The 15,238-nt window shown below is 44.9% G+C and overlaps 1 protein-coding gene across 1 annotated transcript in view; it reads left to right on the forward strand.

The window, feature by feature from the left end:
* Positions 1-15,238, forward strand: part of Cracr2a (calcium release activated channel regulator 2A) — a gene marked incomplete at its 5' end in the record, with an annotated part of 70,912 nt that overhangs the window by 26,514 nt on the left and 29,160 nt on the right. The window contains 4 exons of the mRNA XM_058572367.1: positions 3,764-3,835; positions 7,418-7,463; positions 9,629-9,735; positions 12,871-13,204. Of these exons, the coding sequence (XP_058428350.1) occupies positions 3,764-3,835; positions 7,418-7,463; positions 9,629-9,735; positions 12,871-13,204 (559 nt within the window). The remainder of the gene's footprint in view (positions 1-3,763; positions 3,836-7,417; positions 7,464-9,628; positions 9,736-12,870; positions 13,205-15,238) is intronic.

A 15,238-nucleotide genomic window follows, 5' to 3' on the forward strand; every position in this document is an offset into this window, starting at 1 on the left:
CTAAGCCAGGTTGGTAATCCTATCGCCTAGGGAGGCTGAGGCAGGAGGATCTCAAGTTCAAGGACAGCCTCAGCAACTTAACAAGGTCCTAAGCAACTTAGGGAGACACTGTTTCAAAATAAAAAATAAAAAGGGCTGGGGATGCACCCCTGCTTTCAATCCCCAGTATAAAGAAAGTATAAACAAAACCACAGCCAAGTCCTTCCCTTCCAACTCTTGGATGGCCAGTTGAGGAAGGGACCATGTATTTCATTATAAACAAGCAAAATCAGTTCCTCCTCATTGAGAGCAGGTCAACAAGGCATAGGCATTTAACTTTACAAACAGAATTAAGGATTCAGGCTCTTAAAATTCAATCAAGTTCTCAAAGCAACCAGCATCTGAGGGCACAACAAGCATTAGAACAGCAAATGGAAATCAACACCCAGAGCTGCAGAGTTGCAGCTCAGCTCAGCGGGAGATCCAGAGCCTCCTGAAGTGTTATCTTAATTAACCAAGCCAGGCACAATCCCTGGAGGTCCAGAATTGAAAAGAGAGAGGGGAAGAGGGTAAGAAGGAAGAGAGATAAAAGATCCCACAACCTTCACAACTCCTTTTTCAAGAAATATTCTTGTTCAGCTAAAAGCTTTGCTGGGGCCCAGAGAGCAAGTCCCACCCAGGGAGCCCCAGGGAGAAGAGCAGGGAGAGCCCCAGCTTGTTCTCTGTAGAATGGAATTGCAGACCAGCACCACTGACAGGACCTCAGCGCTCGAACCCACCACCTTCGCTTTATGCAGGAAGAAGTTGAGGCTCAGAGAGGGTAGTGGCCACCCGGATTCCACCCAAAGCTAGCTACTGCCAGAAACCAAGGACAGAGCCTAGTTCTTCTGATGTTCCTGTGTCCCCCTGACAAAGTCTTGCTTCCTGATGCTGCTCCAGAGCAGCTGGGAGGGGAGAGGGTAGGGTTCAAGGTAAACAGACTTAGACACTTATCAGCAAGAATTCTGTACAAGCAAAATTAATTTTCCTGTTCTCCGAAGATGCTCAAGGTAGGAGAACTAGATTTTAAAATGAGATTCAGGAAAGAACTCTCAAGCTGAGAGATAATATAAAGATGAAGGTCAGCTGATAAGCACTTCTCTGTTTATTTTTTAATTAACTTTTATCTTGAGTGGGTAGTTTATGACAAGCTCAAAAGCATAAACACCCAAAGAGGTGTACACTGCCCATCCCCAGGACTAGGGTCTCCTGTCACCCAGAGGCCACCAGACATGGTGGGTCCTCTAGTGGGTCCTTCCAGAGTATGCTCCATTTGTGTAAACATGTGCATGTACACACACACACACACACACACTCACACATGTGTGTGTTTTTCTTTAGGAGATGGTAGCATACCAGGCATTCTGTGCTGCTTAATCTTGCATTTCTCACTTGACAATGTATTTTGTAAAGTGTTCCATATCTCTTCTCTTTCCTAAAAACCAAGCCAACAGCAGTTCCCTAAAGGGACCCATAAACCTCCTGCCAATGACTACAACAAAAAACAGCAGGTTCTTTCTCTTTCAGTTTGCGTATTACCAAGGACTAGAATTTGTGAACCTCTAGCTTAGAGGTTAAGAATCAGTGAGCCAAATATCCACATGTGATTTTCTTCCCAGAGCCTTTCTTTTTATGTCAACACACAAAAAGTATCTGAATATGTGTGTGGGGGTGCATGCACTTTTATCTAAATAGACACGTGTGCACTGGACAAGGAGATAACACATATATTTGCACAAGTCTTTCCATCCAAATTCTTGGATGGCTGGTTGTGGAAGGACCATGCATTTCACTATAAACAAGCAAAATCATGTATGTCCTTCACATGTTTGTGCATCTCCATCCATCCACTGGTGCTGTAGACAGGGCTGGAGAAGGTCCAGAATGCATTGTGATTTAGGAATTGGCTTCTCAAACACTCAGTGAGAACCCAGGCCTTGGATCTCCAGTGGGTGATTTTTCCTCAGTAGGGGAAAAGCTGTCTGCTGTAGCTATCCCTGGAGAGAGTCAGGAGCCAGGGCTGGGGTGGGAGAACCATAGAGACAGGCACAGGCAATTGGCAGCTCCCAGGGCACAGAGGGAGGAACAGGCAGATGGGCACACTTCGTGCTAATCAGAGCAAAGTCCTAAACCAGAGTTCGGGGACCCGATTTGGATAATGAGAAATGCATTGTTTTCCCTTAAGTTGAAATTAAATATAGTTGGTAATAAAATGTGAGGAATTTGTGGCTCTGTAGGAGCCAGAGAAGTTTTACTGCTTAATTAGGATTGTCTGAGGTGAACTTGGAATTTGATTCAGTCTGTTATTGTCATAGAGTGACTTCATAATTATTCCATAAAGGAGAAAAAGAGAGAGAGAGAGAACATGATTCCTCTTAAGGAATCCGATTACCGGGTGCTTGGCAGGACAGTCCTGTGGACCCAGTCCTGTCACCCTCAGTAATGACATCAATAGGATGGCAGAGGGGTGACTGCCCTCTCAGCCCAGTGAACACAGGCCAGGCTGCCTGGACTGCTTGCCAAAAGTGACCCCTTCATCAGGTTGTAGGAGGCTCCTATGCTAACAACTGTTCTGTGCCCTGGGAGTGTGCACTCCAGGCCTTTGTGGTTAAATTGGAGAATGATTTGAAAATTTCTAAACCGTGGTTCAAAGTACAGCAGCATTGTGAAGCAAGTTTCCCAAGGTCAACCAATTCTGCTTTATATTTTTCTTTCTCTTTCCTTTGTGAGTGATGCTGAAGACCTCCCAATTCCTTCCTTCCCTCTTTCCCTCCTCCCTTCCTCTCTTCTACCTTCCCTCCCTCCCACCCACCCTCCTTCCTTCTCCTCTTCCTCCTGCTTTCCCCTCCTTACTTCTCCCCTCCCCCTCACCTCATTTCTTCTTCCTGCTTCAATTTGTGAACCAGGTCTCCAGGCCAGGCCCTGGGTTAAGCTTGTAGGGCATGGCCTCTGTCTCCCAGTCTGGGTTGTCCTGTGTATCAGCCTCTCCTCTCTCTCTCCACCTTTCTTGAGAGTCCTGATATGACTGATAAGCTCACACTGTGATATAAATGAGTGATTGCAATTGATATATTCAATCTTTCTATTATAGCCAGAGACTGAAAAACCCTGTCAAAGAAATGAATGCCCATCAGTGGAAAAATTCCAGAGATCTAGGAACATATTAGGGATTTGAGGGGGAAGGTGGAAGAGGGGAAAGATTTCTTCTAGAGGCCCCCCAAACAAACAAAATCAGCATCTAGTAGGGTGTGTGGGATCATGCAAATTTTGCTCTCACTATCCAAAGTCAGGCTGGAGAAGATTAATTCCCTAGAGTCTAGAGAGGACAGGATGGTTTGAAGCTTGGAACAGTGGAACAGGCACGTGACCTGGAATGAGCAGGTTGGGGGCAGAGGTCTAGATGTAGCTGTCCATGTGACCTGGGAGAGTCATCAGGCTTCTCTGACTGTCCCTGTCTGTTAAACAAGGATGTTCTCATGTTCAGATACAATGTCTGGAGGAGCAGCTGAGCTGAGGCCATAAGCACCTGCACGTTGTACATGCTCTCCAAGGGAATGTGCTCTCCAAGGGAAGGTCATGTTTCTCCATCTGCTCTGTCCCGAGTGCAGGCTGTGCCTGCTGGTTTCCAGCATGAGGGTTCCCTCCCTCTAACTTCAGCACAGTGCCTCAGATCCTGTCATCCCCTTCCCTCCCCTGTTGGCCACTACTCATCATGTTGACCATGCTGTGTCTGCCTCCTCCTCAGGGAAGTGTACCGGGTGACAGAGAGTCTACAGCGGGAGAAGTCTGGACTTCTGAAGCAGCTGGATTTCCTCAGGTGCATGTGGGGCACATCTCAGAAGCCCCAGGTCAGAGGGCCATTCTGAAAGTTCTTCACTGCCTACATGCTGAGAGACTGACTGCTCATGCCCTTGGTCTCCAATGTATGGTTTATAACTGAGTACTACACTCTGTGATGGGTCCTTTTGCACACTTTCCCATCTCCTGTACATTTTGCTCTTCTTTGTGGATAAGCACTGTCTCATTGTTGGGGTCCCTCATTGTATTGTGCATAGTACTTGCTCAAGTAGGATTGGAACTGGATTTATTGAGCAACTACTTTATGCCAGATACATTATCTCTTTCATCTTCAACAAAGCTGTTAGGTAAGTAGGGCAGTTGTTAACCCAGTGCTTCACTGATAAAGAAGTTGATGTTAGAGAAATGAAATAATTTATCATAAGAGACATAGCTTCTCACTGATGAGCCAGAATTGAAATCCATGTCTGGATGGTTCTTTTTGCTCAGTTGTATTCAGCTTCTGTTTGTGGACTGAGTAAATGAACACAAACAGCACCAAGAAAAGAGTTTCCTGAGCTTTCTAAAAAAAAAAATAACATTCAAATCTGGAATGTGCAAAGAAGAAGAAAAGGAGGAGGAAGAAGAAGAGGAAGAAGAAAGAGAAAGAAAGAAATGAAGGGAGGGAGGACAGAGGGAGGGAGCAAGGGAGTGGGGGAGGATAACAAGAAAAACTCATGTGGGGTAAGATGGAATTTTCAGTTTTGCCTCTGAGGTTTCTATGTCACTGTACCTGCTACCTGCTGGTCCCCTCTTGGGCACAGTGATTAATCAGAAGGGCTCTGGGTCCTGATTTTTAAAGAATATGTGCTTTGTGAATCACTGCCCAGATATGTTTTGGTGTTTGGGGTTTTGGCTTTGTGACAACAAGGCTAGGTCCCCGAGTCTGGTATCGATGATGGAGCCAGATGGAAAGGACCCTCCACCTAGTTCAGACACTCTCCACTCAAAGCCTGAAATAAGCCGGCATCTACAGGCAGGGAGATGGAGGGGACTCTTAGGTGGCCAGGTTCTCACCCATTTAGAGGAGATCTTATTCTTAGGCAGGCTTTCATGAAAGGAAGAGAACCAGATGTACAAGGACAGGTTTTTTATTTCTTTTTCTATTGCATAGAAAAAAAATTAATGAAAGAGCAGTGCTCTATAAATGCAGAGCAGAACTTTTTCCTATTACAGTGAAATCACCAGGAATCCAGGGGAGAGATAATGCCTGGGGTGGGGAGGGGAGGGCAGTGGGAATGTGGGGGTAGGCCTGGCCATGGGATCTGAACCATGGCTGCAACATGGCATGTGAGGAGGACTACCGGCCTAACAAGAATGGGAGCAAACAGATGCAAGTTCAGGGCAGTGGCCTGGGAGCAGGCACCTTGGAGTTGGATCTGGTTACAGACACTGCCCCTCATGGTCTTGTGTAACCTTGGGTAGATGACTTAAGCAGCTGGAGCCTTAACTTTCTCCTGCCTAGCTCATGGGTGACTGAAGAATTAGATGCTACGTGTGAATGAGAATCCCGACAGGGCAATGGTGTGGATGAAAGCAGATACATATAAAGAATGCAGTGTTTCTTTAAATACTGAAACTTCTGCATGGAGATGGCTACACAAGGCAGGAAACAGCACAGCTTAAGGTGTGGCATCTCAGGTCCTCACGTCTCTATGCAGGAACAAGCCTGCTTACCTGCTGCCTGCACAGAGCAAAGGTCCTTCTGGCATGAGCATTTCACTTGGCCATTCCCAGAGTTTCCAAAATACCCTCCACGTCCCTGCCCCTGACTTGTCCCAAACATCTTGGCTGTACCCACTCATCTGCAGGTAACTGAAAACAACCCTGGCATATTCTTAATGTTTTCTGCAAGACTAGGGAAATTGGAGGTCAGGTGTCCTGGCTGCCATTCCTGGGGCCTGCCTGAAGTCTGTTCCTACAGTTTATAGCGTGCTCAGCAGAATGCCTTGCCCACAGTAATACCCAATAAATGGCTGCATTAGGGACCTGACCATAACCGTGCCTGCCCTTCTCCTTCAAAAATGTGCATTGGTTCAGAGGCCACTGGTCCAGTGAGTCACAGAATCACAGAACTGCAAGGCCAAGGCACTTTGAAGTCACCTGTTCACCCTCCCGACCACTTGCATTAAGAGATAAAATTGCCAACATTAACCTCAAGTGCATCCTTCAGTCACACTACATCCAGAGTCTACTCACCATCACCCCCACTCCTCTTTCATCAAGCCTCCAGCTCCCCTTTTCACCCTCATGATTAGGCTCCTGGTTCAGAGACAGCCAGAACCATTACACAAGAAAGATCTTGCTCCTATGCTGATCTGTGCCCATGTCTCTGCCTTCTTCGCTGTTGTGGTGGGTGAGCCCCTTGTTCTCCTATCAGAGACCACCCCACCCTACCCCTGTCCCCAGCCTGTGTTCTAGAATCGATCCTACCTCCTCTCACCTCCTCAAGGACTATTTGTTCTCGTTCTCTTCCATTGTCAGGTCTTTCTCTTTGGGGAAGAGACCTACAAATATACTCTAACATTTTGTACTTAATTAACATCTTTTGTCTTCACTTCCCCATCCAGGTACTTTCCATTTCTTCCAACCCTTTATAACTTTCAAAAAAGTCATTTTCCTTTACTGTCTGCATCCTTTTCTTCACATTCTTAACCCTCCACCGTCTTGCTATTGTTCCATTGAAATGGTTCTTATCCTCACTAAAATATTACTCTGCTCTCAGGGTCCCTCCCTTGTTAAAGCTGTAATCAGACTGTGATGCCCTCTTAGTACTCAAAGTTCTTACAGTGATCCACATGCCACTGTTCATGGGCAGTGCCAGCTCACCCCACAACACACACATTTTTCTCTGACCTCATCTTTTAACTTCTCTCCCTTTGAGCACTCTATGCTATCCTGTTTCTCACACACACCAGCCACATTTCAACTCCAGGTTTTGCCTTGCTGTGCTCTTCCTGGAATGTTCTCCCCAGGTACCTGCCTAGCTCCTCTCCTCCCCTTCAAGTCTCTGCTCAGAGGCTGCCTTACCATCAAGGCCTTTTCTGACCACTCTAGTTAAAATAGCATGCCACTCTCCTCTTTCCACTTGCCCCCTGTATCTTCTCAATAGCAGTTATCCCCTGAGATAGGAACGTGGTGTTTTATTCACCAAGGTGAGCATCATACTCATGTATGTGTCCTTGATAACTAGAACAGGGCCTGAAAAATAGTGGATGCTCAGGAGACATTTGAAGAATGAATGAATGGTTCAGAAAGGGGAGGCCCATAACAAGCCCAGAGGGGGAGGCAACCCCTAGTAATGGGGACCTGGCATGAGCCTGAAGAACAGTGGGGCAAAAAGCCATTTGTTTCGTTCATTTCCTCTGAGCTAATTTACATACAAACTCTCCTGTCTTCAGCCACTTTCTTAAGGAAAGACAATGCAGGCTCCCAGGGCCCTCTATAACAGGTCTTCACACTTCTTTACTGTTCAGCACACAGCTGAACAGTAAATTGGCTACTATTGGGTTGGTCAACTTCAAACTCCATATTTGAATACCTTTCCCCTTACTATCTACAGGGAAAGGAACAAACACCTTCGGGATGAACAGGATATAAGCTTTCAGGTAATTGGCTGATGCCCCTGGCAGGTGGGAACAGCAGGAAACAAGGGTGGTGGTCCAGAGGCAACCAGATCGATGCCTGGACTGACCCAAGGTCATCTAGACATTTGGGATGAGTTTTATGTTTTGGATGTGGGCAGGTCTATGGCCTAAGATGTTTTGCCAATAATAAAAATGTAAGGTAGACTACTGGGTAAGAGTATGTGAATTTTCCATGAAGTAATACACCCTCCTCTTGGCACAACAACAATTTGGGTGGGCTACATATTTCTTGAATGCAGAAATGATAGTTCCTTCCATGAAATGGCACAGTTGAAATGTCACTATCACTTTTAAATCAAAATGTTTAGTTTCTTGCTTTCCTTTAAATTTTGCATTTTTACACTGCCATAGAATAAATTCAAAATGCATATATTGCTATTTACATAGTCCATTTTATGTGCCATTTTGCTACTCTGTAGGGGACCCCTCCTCTTCCATATTTGAGCATCATACTCATGTATGTTATTTCCAAATAACATAAAATCCTATATTTATGTAGAGGTCTTCACTGTAGGTCACATGAAACAAAATCTAATATTTCATGCTCCCCTGCTCATCATTCCCTTTAGAAGTTGCCATTGAATTCTCTAAGGGAAGAAAAGTGGAGCAAGATTGATTGACATGTCCTCCTAATTACAGGATTATCATAGTACAAATCATGTGTGTGTTCTTGAGAAAGTCATTAACTATCTTGGACCATGACCTACTGTCACATGAGGAAAGAGAATCCCTATCCTTTTGTCTTCCCATGTTCTAGAAGTTTTCAAGAAAAGTTCTTGGAAAGAGAATAATGGGTACTGGACCTTTGACTAAATAGTAACCTAATTATGGTCAGCCTAAGGCAGCTAGATTGCCCTGAACTGGTCCCAACCTGGTTTTTACTGCCAGTCCCTAAGGAACTTTGTAATACCATCATTTCTTTGATATTCCCAACCGGCAGCAAACGTCTGTGCCGCCCACCTGTGTGTACTATCAGAGCAAGGCTTAAGCCTACACATGTTTGCTTGATGATGATAATGGTTATAATTGTTTTAGAACTAACACTGATTTTTTTTTCAAACTTTCAAACAAATGTCATCGTAATCCCTTGACCTGGCTTCCCTTTACCTGCCAAACTCATTCTGCTTTGAAAAGCCGGTAGAATGAAGAACTCCAGTGGGTGATTGAAGGAAGAGGGATAAAATCCTGTCGATGTGAATAGTAATTAAAGATTCATTGGCATCATTAAAGCCAGACCTTCAGGGGCCCTGGGAGCTCGCAGCACCTCTTCCCCTCATTAAGGATCATTGGGAATCATGGGATGACTGATTAATGAGAGGTTCTTCCTGTGATCTAACACCCCCCACCCCAACCAACCCATCTCCTGGAAGACATCTGTTTGGGAGCCTTGGCAAAGGGGATCATAAGCCTCCACTTCACTCAGGTTCTCTGTTACAGATGTTTGAGCAGTTTACACCCAACCTGCTAATACAAGAGATCTGAAAAGTTTTACACTAGCATAGGAGTCATGAACAGCATGATGGACTGGGTTAATTGACCCTCTAGGCTAGTCCCTTTCTCATCATATTGGGGGATTTGGAAAAAAGAGGGATTAGAGTGTGATTTAAAATGCACAGAAATGTGTGGGGAGTGCAGCTCAGTGGTAGGTAGAGCACTTGCCTAGCCATGTGTGAGGTCCTAGTTCTACTCCCAGCACTGAAAAAAGAAGGAGGAGGAGGAGGAGGAGGAGGAGGAGAAGAAGAAGAAGAAGAAAATAAATCAAATAATAAAATGCACAGAAGTCTTTTTATACTTTAAAATAATTTTTTTCTTATGCATTCAACATTTCTCTTCTTTGTCCTCTTGCAAATTATAATGCTTATGTGTAGAATAACATGGTAGACCCTAGGCTCAAAATTATTTGTTCATTTTTTTAGGACTATTGGAAAGGAGATGGAGGAATTTTGGTGGGGGAGGTTGGAAAAGTGGAGAGGGAGAGAATGGTAACAGGGAGTCCAGGACACTACTTGCTTACTCCAGTCTTGTCTGGAGTCAGACCTAGGAGGTGGGAATGGTGTGCCATTTTCTATTCAGAAAATGGGGCAAATCCACAGGCATGGATCTCAGGGCCTTTTGTGTTTCTACAGAAAGAAAAGGCAGCCAAGGCTGACAAGGCTGCGCCCAAGGCAAGCAGGAAGCAGAGATCTGGCTCTGTGATCGGCAAATATATGGACAGCAGAGGGATTCTCAGAAGGTAAGTCGCCATTCATTCATCTCCTGCTCTTTGGGAGCCAGTTCTGGGCCTACGCTCAGTGCAGATTGGCTCCTGGTGTTATGATCCTGATAGGGAGGCCTGAGGTCAGCTGCATGCACTCTCCTCGATTCTTTGAGGGCACAACACTTCCTCTTGTCACATCCATGCAGAGCAAACCCCTAGGACAGGGCATTGTCTTCTTGCTACCCCACCCTAGTGTGTGCCTGTGGAGGATTGAAGGGTGCTACAGACAAACAGAATGAGGAGGGGAGAGGTATTCGAGGAAGAGAGCGATGGAGGGCAGTGCTGTTGTCTGTTGAGCAGAATGGACACACATAGTTTTTCAGGAATATGACTGTGTTGTCTGTAAAAGTTCACATGGAGTCTCCATTGGTTGAACTTTTTTTTTTCTACTTTGTTTTTTAGTTATATCTGACAGCAGTTATCTATTTGGATACATTCTAGTTGAACTCATAGAGAAAAGATTGGGGCTTTGACAGAACATTTCAGGGATTCATATTTAACTAACTCAAAGATAACATGTTTTGTTGCTGTTGGAAAGCACATGATTGAGTTTGAGTACCCAAAGAGTTGGCCTATTACTCAAACCAGTCCCCTGCCCCCTCCTCTTTTTGGCATGTGCTGTAAAAACATAGATGGCCACAAAAAGGTAGAAGCACACCTAGATGGCCACAGAGATGCAGGGGGAGTGAGACCCTTCAGGATCAGATCCAGGAAGAAAGTCTATAAACTTGCTCATGTAGAAGACCCTGAAGATTGCAAGCACAAAATAAAAAGATACGCAAAGGCAAAGTGACTTTGGGAATGTAAATCAGCTAATCAGTAAAATCTGTGAGTTTGATTCTCATGAATTCCTTCTCTAAATAGCTGAATAATAAGATACAATTTGGGAACGAAATTTATGTAATAGTAGTTGCCCTGTTGGTCCCTCAGTACTGAAAGAATTCATTGATTGACTGATTCTGCAGGCCTTATTGATTATGTACTCTATACCAGACCAGACATTCATTTGAATTTTTTAAAGGCTCCAAAGAAATTATATGTGGATCCCATCATTAATATCCATTATTAAATGCTGATTTAGTGAATATTTTTGATTGCCTACTATGTGTATGTTATTGTGCCATGAACTGGATATGCAGTGGTAAGAAAAATAAACCCATCTCTGTTCAATGAACTTTGAGCTGAGTAGAGGAAAGAGACAATAATCCAATAAGCAACAAATTGTGAACTCTAAATTCCAATACAGACCCAGGCAGAAGTAGCTGCTCTCTCTACTGCTGGCAGAGAGCATTTGGTGGCAAAACCAAAAATGAACTTTATCACGCTAAGCTGAAGTTTTATAGAATGTCAAGAGGACTTAAGAATTTCCCAAATAAAAAGCTTTTTCCAAGAAATATTACATTTTAGGGCCTAAGTGGCTATTTCTTTTCTGATTGTAAGGCCTCTGAAAAAACTTGCACATTTGCTCACACATGCACACAAATATTCACACTGTGTGTAAATAAGCAGATGAAAATGGACAGGAATTCTAATTTGTTCTGCATCATACAACCAGTTAACAGGCTTGAGAGCATATATAGGAAGCATGCTGGAAAGAAGCCAGTTGGCTTTTACTTAAAAATATGATTTTATAAGGAAAAGTAAAGGTGTTTGAATTGCTACAGATCTCTTATTTTTCTATCAAGAATCCAAACTAGTTCATCACTGTTGTGAGCAAGCACTGGATATTAATTTATCTTTCAGAATGCATTTTGGTGACATGTGCATTTTGGTTTTCTTTTCCTTCCCACTGTTTGTTCTTAGGAATAATAAATATGATAAGCTAGGGGGCAAAGTAAAGATGTTTCTCTATTCTGTATATCCTGTGTCTTTCACTTGCTTTCCTTCTTTGGCTATGTCACCTCATTACTTTATCCCTATTCCATTCTGTTTTCTAGTTCATGTGTGTGTATGTGCGTGTGTATGTGCGTGTGTGTGTGTGTGTGAGAGAGAGAGAGACAGAGAGAGAGAGAGAGATTGCCTGACAAATTTCCATCCCTTCTAAGACGATTCTCAGCTTTACTTGTTCACACAGACCTAAAGGAACTCCCATGCTCAGGAGGATCTGTGAGACTTTTGCTCTCAAAACCTTACAAAGGGCTGGTGTGTAGCCCAGGGTAGAGCACTTACCTAGCATGTGCAAGGCCCCAGATCCAATCCTGAATACTGCAAAACAAATGAACAAACAAACAAAAATACTACTGAAAATATTCTGCCTTACAATGAAAGTGCATTTACTCTACATTCCAGGTGCCCAGTACCCCCACTTCCTGCTGCTCCTCCTCACCATTAATGTTCAAATGCTTCTAGAAGCAAGTATGCACTTAGGTACACTTACTCCTGGCTCTGATTTCTAGGGACACAGAAATAGAAACGGAGAGAGGAAGGAAAGAGATGGACATGCCTTCTGACCCAGGGCCCCTTCTCAAGGGGCAGCTGCCTCTGAGCTGGTGGACACCTGCTGTGTGGGGTGGGGGTCTTCTCCAAACAACTGTACCCTCACCGAGCTGAGGAGGCTGTGTGAACCTACCTGTTTTCTGTCATCGTCTCATCTGTGAGGCAAGGGTGGGGCCGAAGTGGGGGGGGGGCCGGAGGAGTGGAAGTGCCTTACCTGATGGCACACAGATAATAACAGCTGGTGCTGGAGCAGAACCTGGCAGCTGATTGTCAATCTGGGTGCTTTATTCTGAGTCTGGCGCGCCTTTCTTCACTACCTTCTCCTTCACAGGCCTCTCCCCACTTATGAAAATGTGTTTATTTGTGTCATTTTTGCTTTGGTCTCCCTCTGACCCAGCACTCCATGAAGATGGGGCCTGTGTCTGCCCCGTCCTGCCTAGGTCTTAGCACCTGGGCACACTCTCCCCATCCACAGCCTCAGGCCCTGCGTGGGAGTGTGTGGAAGGTACGAGCTGAAGAATGATGGCTCTGTTGTCTTCCTTTCCTTTCTGGAGTTCTCTTCTCCAAAGCAAGGGTGCTCTTCAGCTATCACGGAGGTCATCAGGCCGCCCTCGGCCTCGGTATTGACAGGCTTTCTGACATTCTCCCACGTGTCTTTCTCCCCAATCCCAACAGCCAGTCAGAGGAGGAGGAAGATGTGTTTAGCCTGCAGAGAAGGAAGAGCTCCCTGGGCCTGAGTGGATATCCTCTTACAGAAGAAGACTCAGGGACTGGGGAGACAGGGACTGGGGGTCCACCCTGCAGGGCCCTCCGCAGAATCATCTCCATTGAGGAAGATCCCCTGCCCCAGCTCCTGGGTAGTGGCTTTGAGCAGCCACTGAGCAAATGTCCAGAGGAGGAGGAAGCCTCTGAACAGGCAGGAGGAAGACAAATCCGGCAGTCCACGCCTTTGGAACTCACCCCCACATCTCCCAGAGGACAACCTGTTGGCAAAGAAGCCCTCTATAAGGTAAGGACACGGCACGACTCAATTTGTAGACCTCACTCCTATGATCTGTCCCTGGCCTTTGAGCCCAGGAGCCCTGTGGGGCTCTCAGAAGGTCACTTGTAGTAGGTCCTGTGATTCACCACATTTGTGTCTTACAAATGCCACCTTCCCCTGCTTAGTTGAATGTCATGGGGAGAGACCCAGGGGTCCTGACACATTTCCTTTATAACTGCTATTTGCCTCATTCTCCATCCTTTTCCTTCTCTTCTGATTCAGATCTGAAACATTTATTGAGCACCTACTTAAGCTACACCTTCTGCTGGACTCTTAGCATACAACATCAGATACTTGCAAATAGAAAAAGTAAATTAAGCAATAACAATAATCCCATCAGATATGTTCAAAGTTGCACAGTTTGTAACTGCTCTTGAGTTACAATCCCTGCATTAGAATTATGGTGGTACACACCTCCTGAGGCAGGAGGATCGCAAATTCAAAACTAGCCTCAGCAATTTAGCAAGGCCCTAAACAACTTAGTGAGACCCTGTCTGTAAATAAAAATTTTTAAAGAGCTGAGGAAGTGGCTCAGTGGTTAAGTACCCCCTGAGTTCAAAACCTGAGTTCAAAAAAGTGTGCATGCCATAATTTTTCTCTTGGTTCTTAGGTTTTTAATCAGCTAATCACCGTTTATTCTCAAATGTCTGGCCTGCGCATCCCTTCAGTGTGCTCCCACCCACCTCCCATTCCCCACCAGGTTGCCTGCTAAATTCCACAGGGAGAAAGGAGACCATGTGAAAAGTCTTCTTCTGGCTCGTGGTAATGATATCCTTCTCCTCCTTTGTGACCTAAACCTCAAAATAAACTGCTCAGGTCCTCATTCTTTGCTTGACCCTCTGAAACAGCTTCAGAAATGTCATAGCAATGTGCAAGAGGCCGTTACCACTGAACTTCTTGACACTGGTGGCCATTTGGGGTCTGGGGTGCATGCCTACATCTCACCCCTTTGAAGATCTTATTACAAGGAAAAAGTGGGCAGCTGGGTAGCACCCACTGGTGGAGCCCCTTCCTCCAACATGCCCGTCCACATCTCCGTGCATGCTCAGACCTGCATGTGCTTTTCAGTGGGCACAGTGATGTTTTCAGTGCCTCTGGGTATCCTCCCAAAAGGTGAAGTGTCAAGAGGTCGGTAGGAGACTGGAGTAAAGAAAAAAGCTACACTTGCAAATCTGCTGAGGCATTATCTGATGCGGCCTATCAGAAATGCTTCGGCCCCCTTAACAGATGGGAAAGTAGGAGCCCTAAGGGCTGAGGCCCCGCCCCGCCCCTCTGCTGGGCTCTTAGCAGAAGGGAGGGTGCACTTTTAACAGTCACATTCTCATGTCTGTACTCTCCTTGTGAGTCCATGTTGCCATTTTGCTGGGAATAGAAACTGCAATGGAGAGGAAACATAATTTGCTAGAAGCCACGTGACTGTGTCAAAGAGGGGCTGCTCTTTGGAAGGCTGATGTGAGGCAGGCTCTGCTATACAGGACTGGGGAGGCATAAAATGGTACCTAATAGAAATGAAGAGTTTAAAAAATATATCTTTAGAACCAGCACTTCTAGCAATTTTTTTTCAAAGGAAATAACCAAAATTGGGTAAAGATTTAAGTCAAGAATGTGTTATTCAAAATAACACATGGTAGTCAGGATTATACCCAGCAACTCAGGAGGCTGAAGCAGGAGGATCACAAGTTCAAGGCCAGCCTCAACAACTTGGTGAGGCCCTAAGCAACTTAGTGAGGCCCTGTCTCAAAATTTTAAAAAGTGAGGATGTAGCTCAGTGGTAAAGCACCCCTGGGTTCAATTCTCAGTACCAAATAAATAAATAAATAAATAAAATAGCATATGGCTGAAAAATCACCCAACCATCAATTATACTATATTAATTTAATGGAATAGTATACAGTTGTTAAAAATCACATTTTTAAAAAAAGCAACTCGAAGAAATACATATAATTTAATAATTATGACAAAAAAATGAAATTAGAGACAGGTGCAGTGCCACATGCCTGT

Source organism: Marmota monax, unplaced genomic scaffold (assembly GCF_021218885.2).
Source record: "Marmota monax isolate L192 unplaced genomic scaffold, Marmota_monax_Labrador192_F-V1.1 WCK01_AAM20220418_F8-fsc00356, whole genome shotgun sequence".
NCBI lineage: Eukaryota > Metazoa > Chordata > Mammalia > Rodentia > Sciuridae > Marmota > Marmota monax.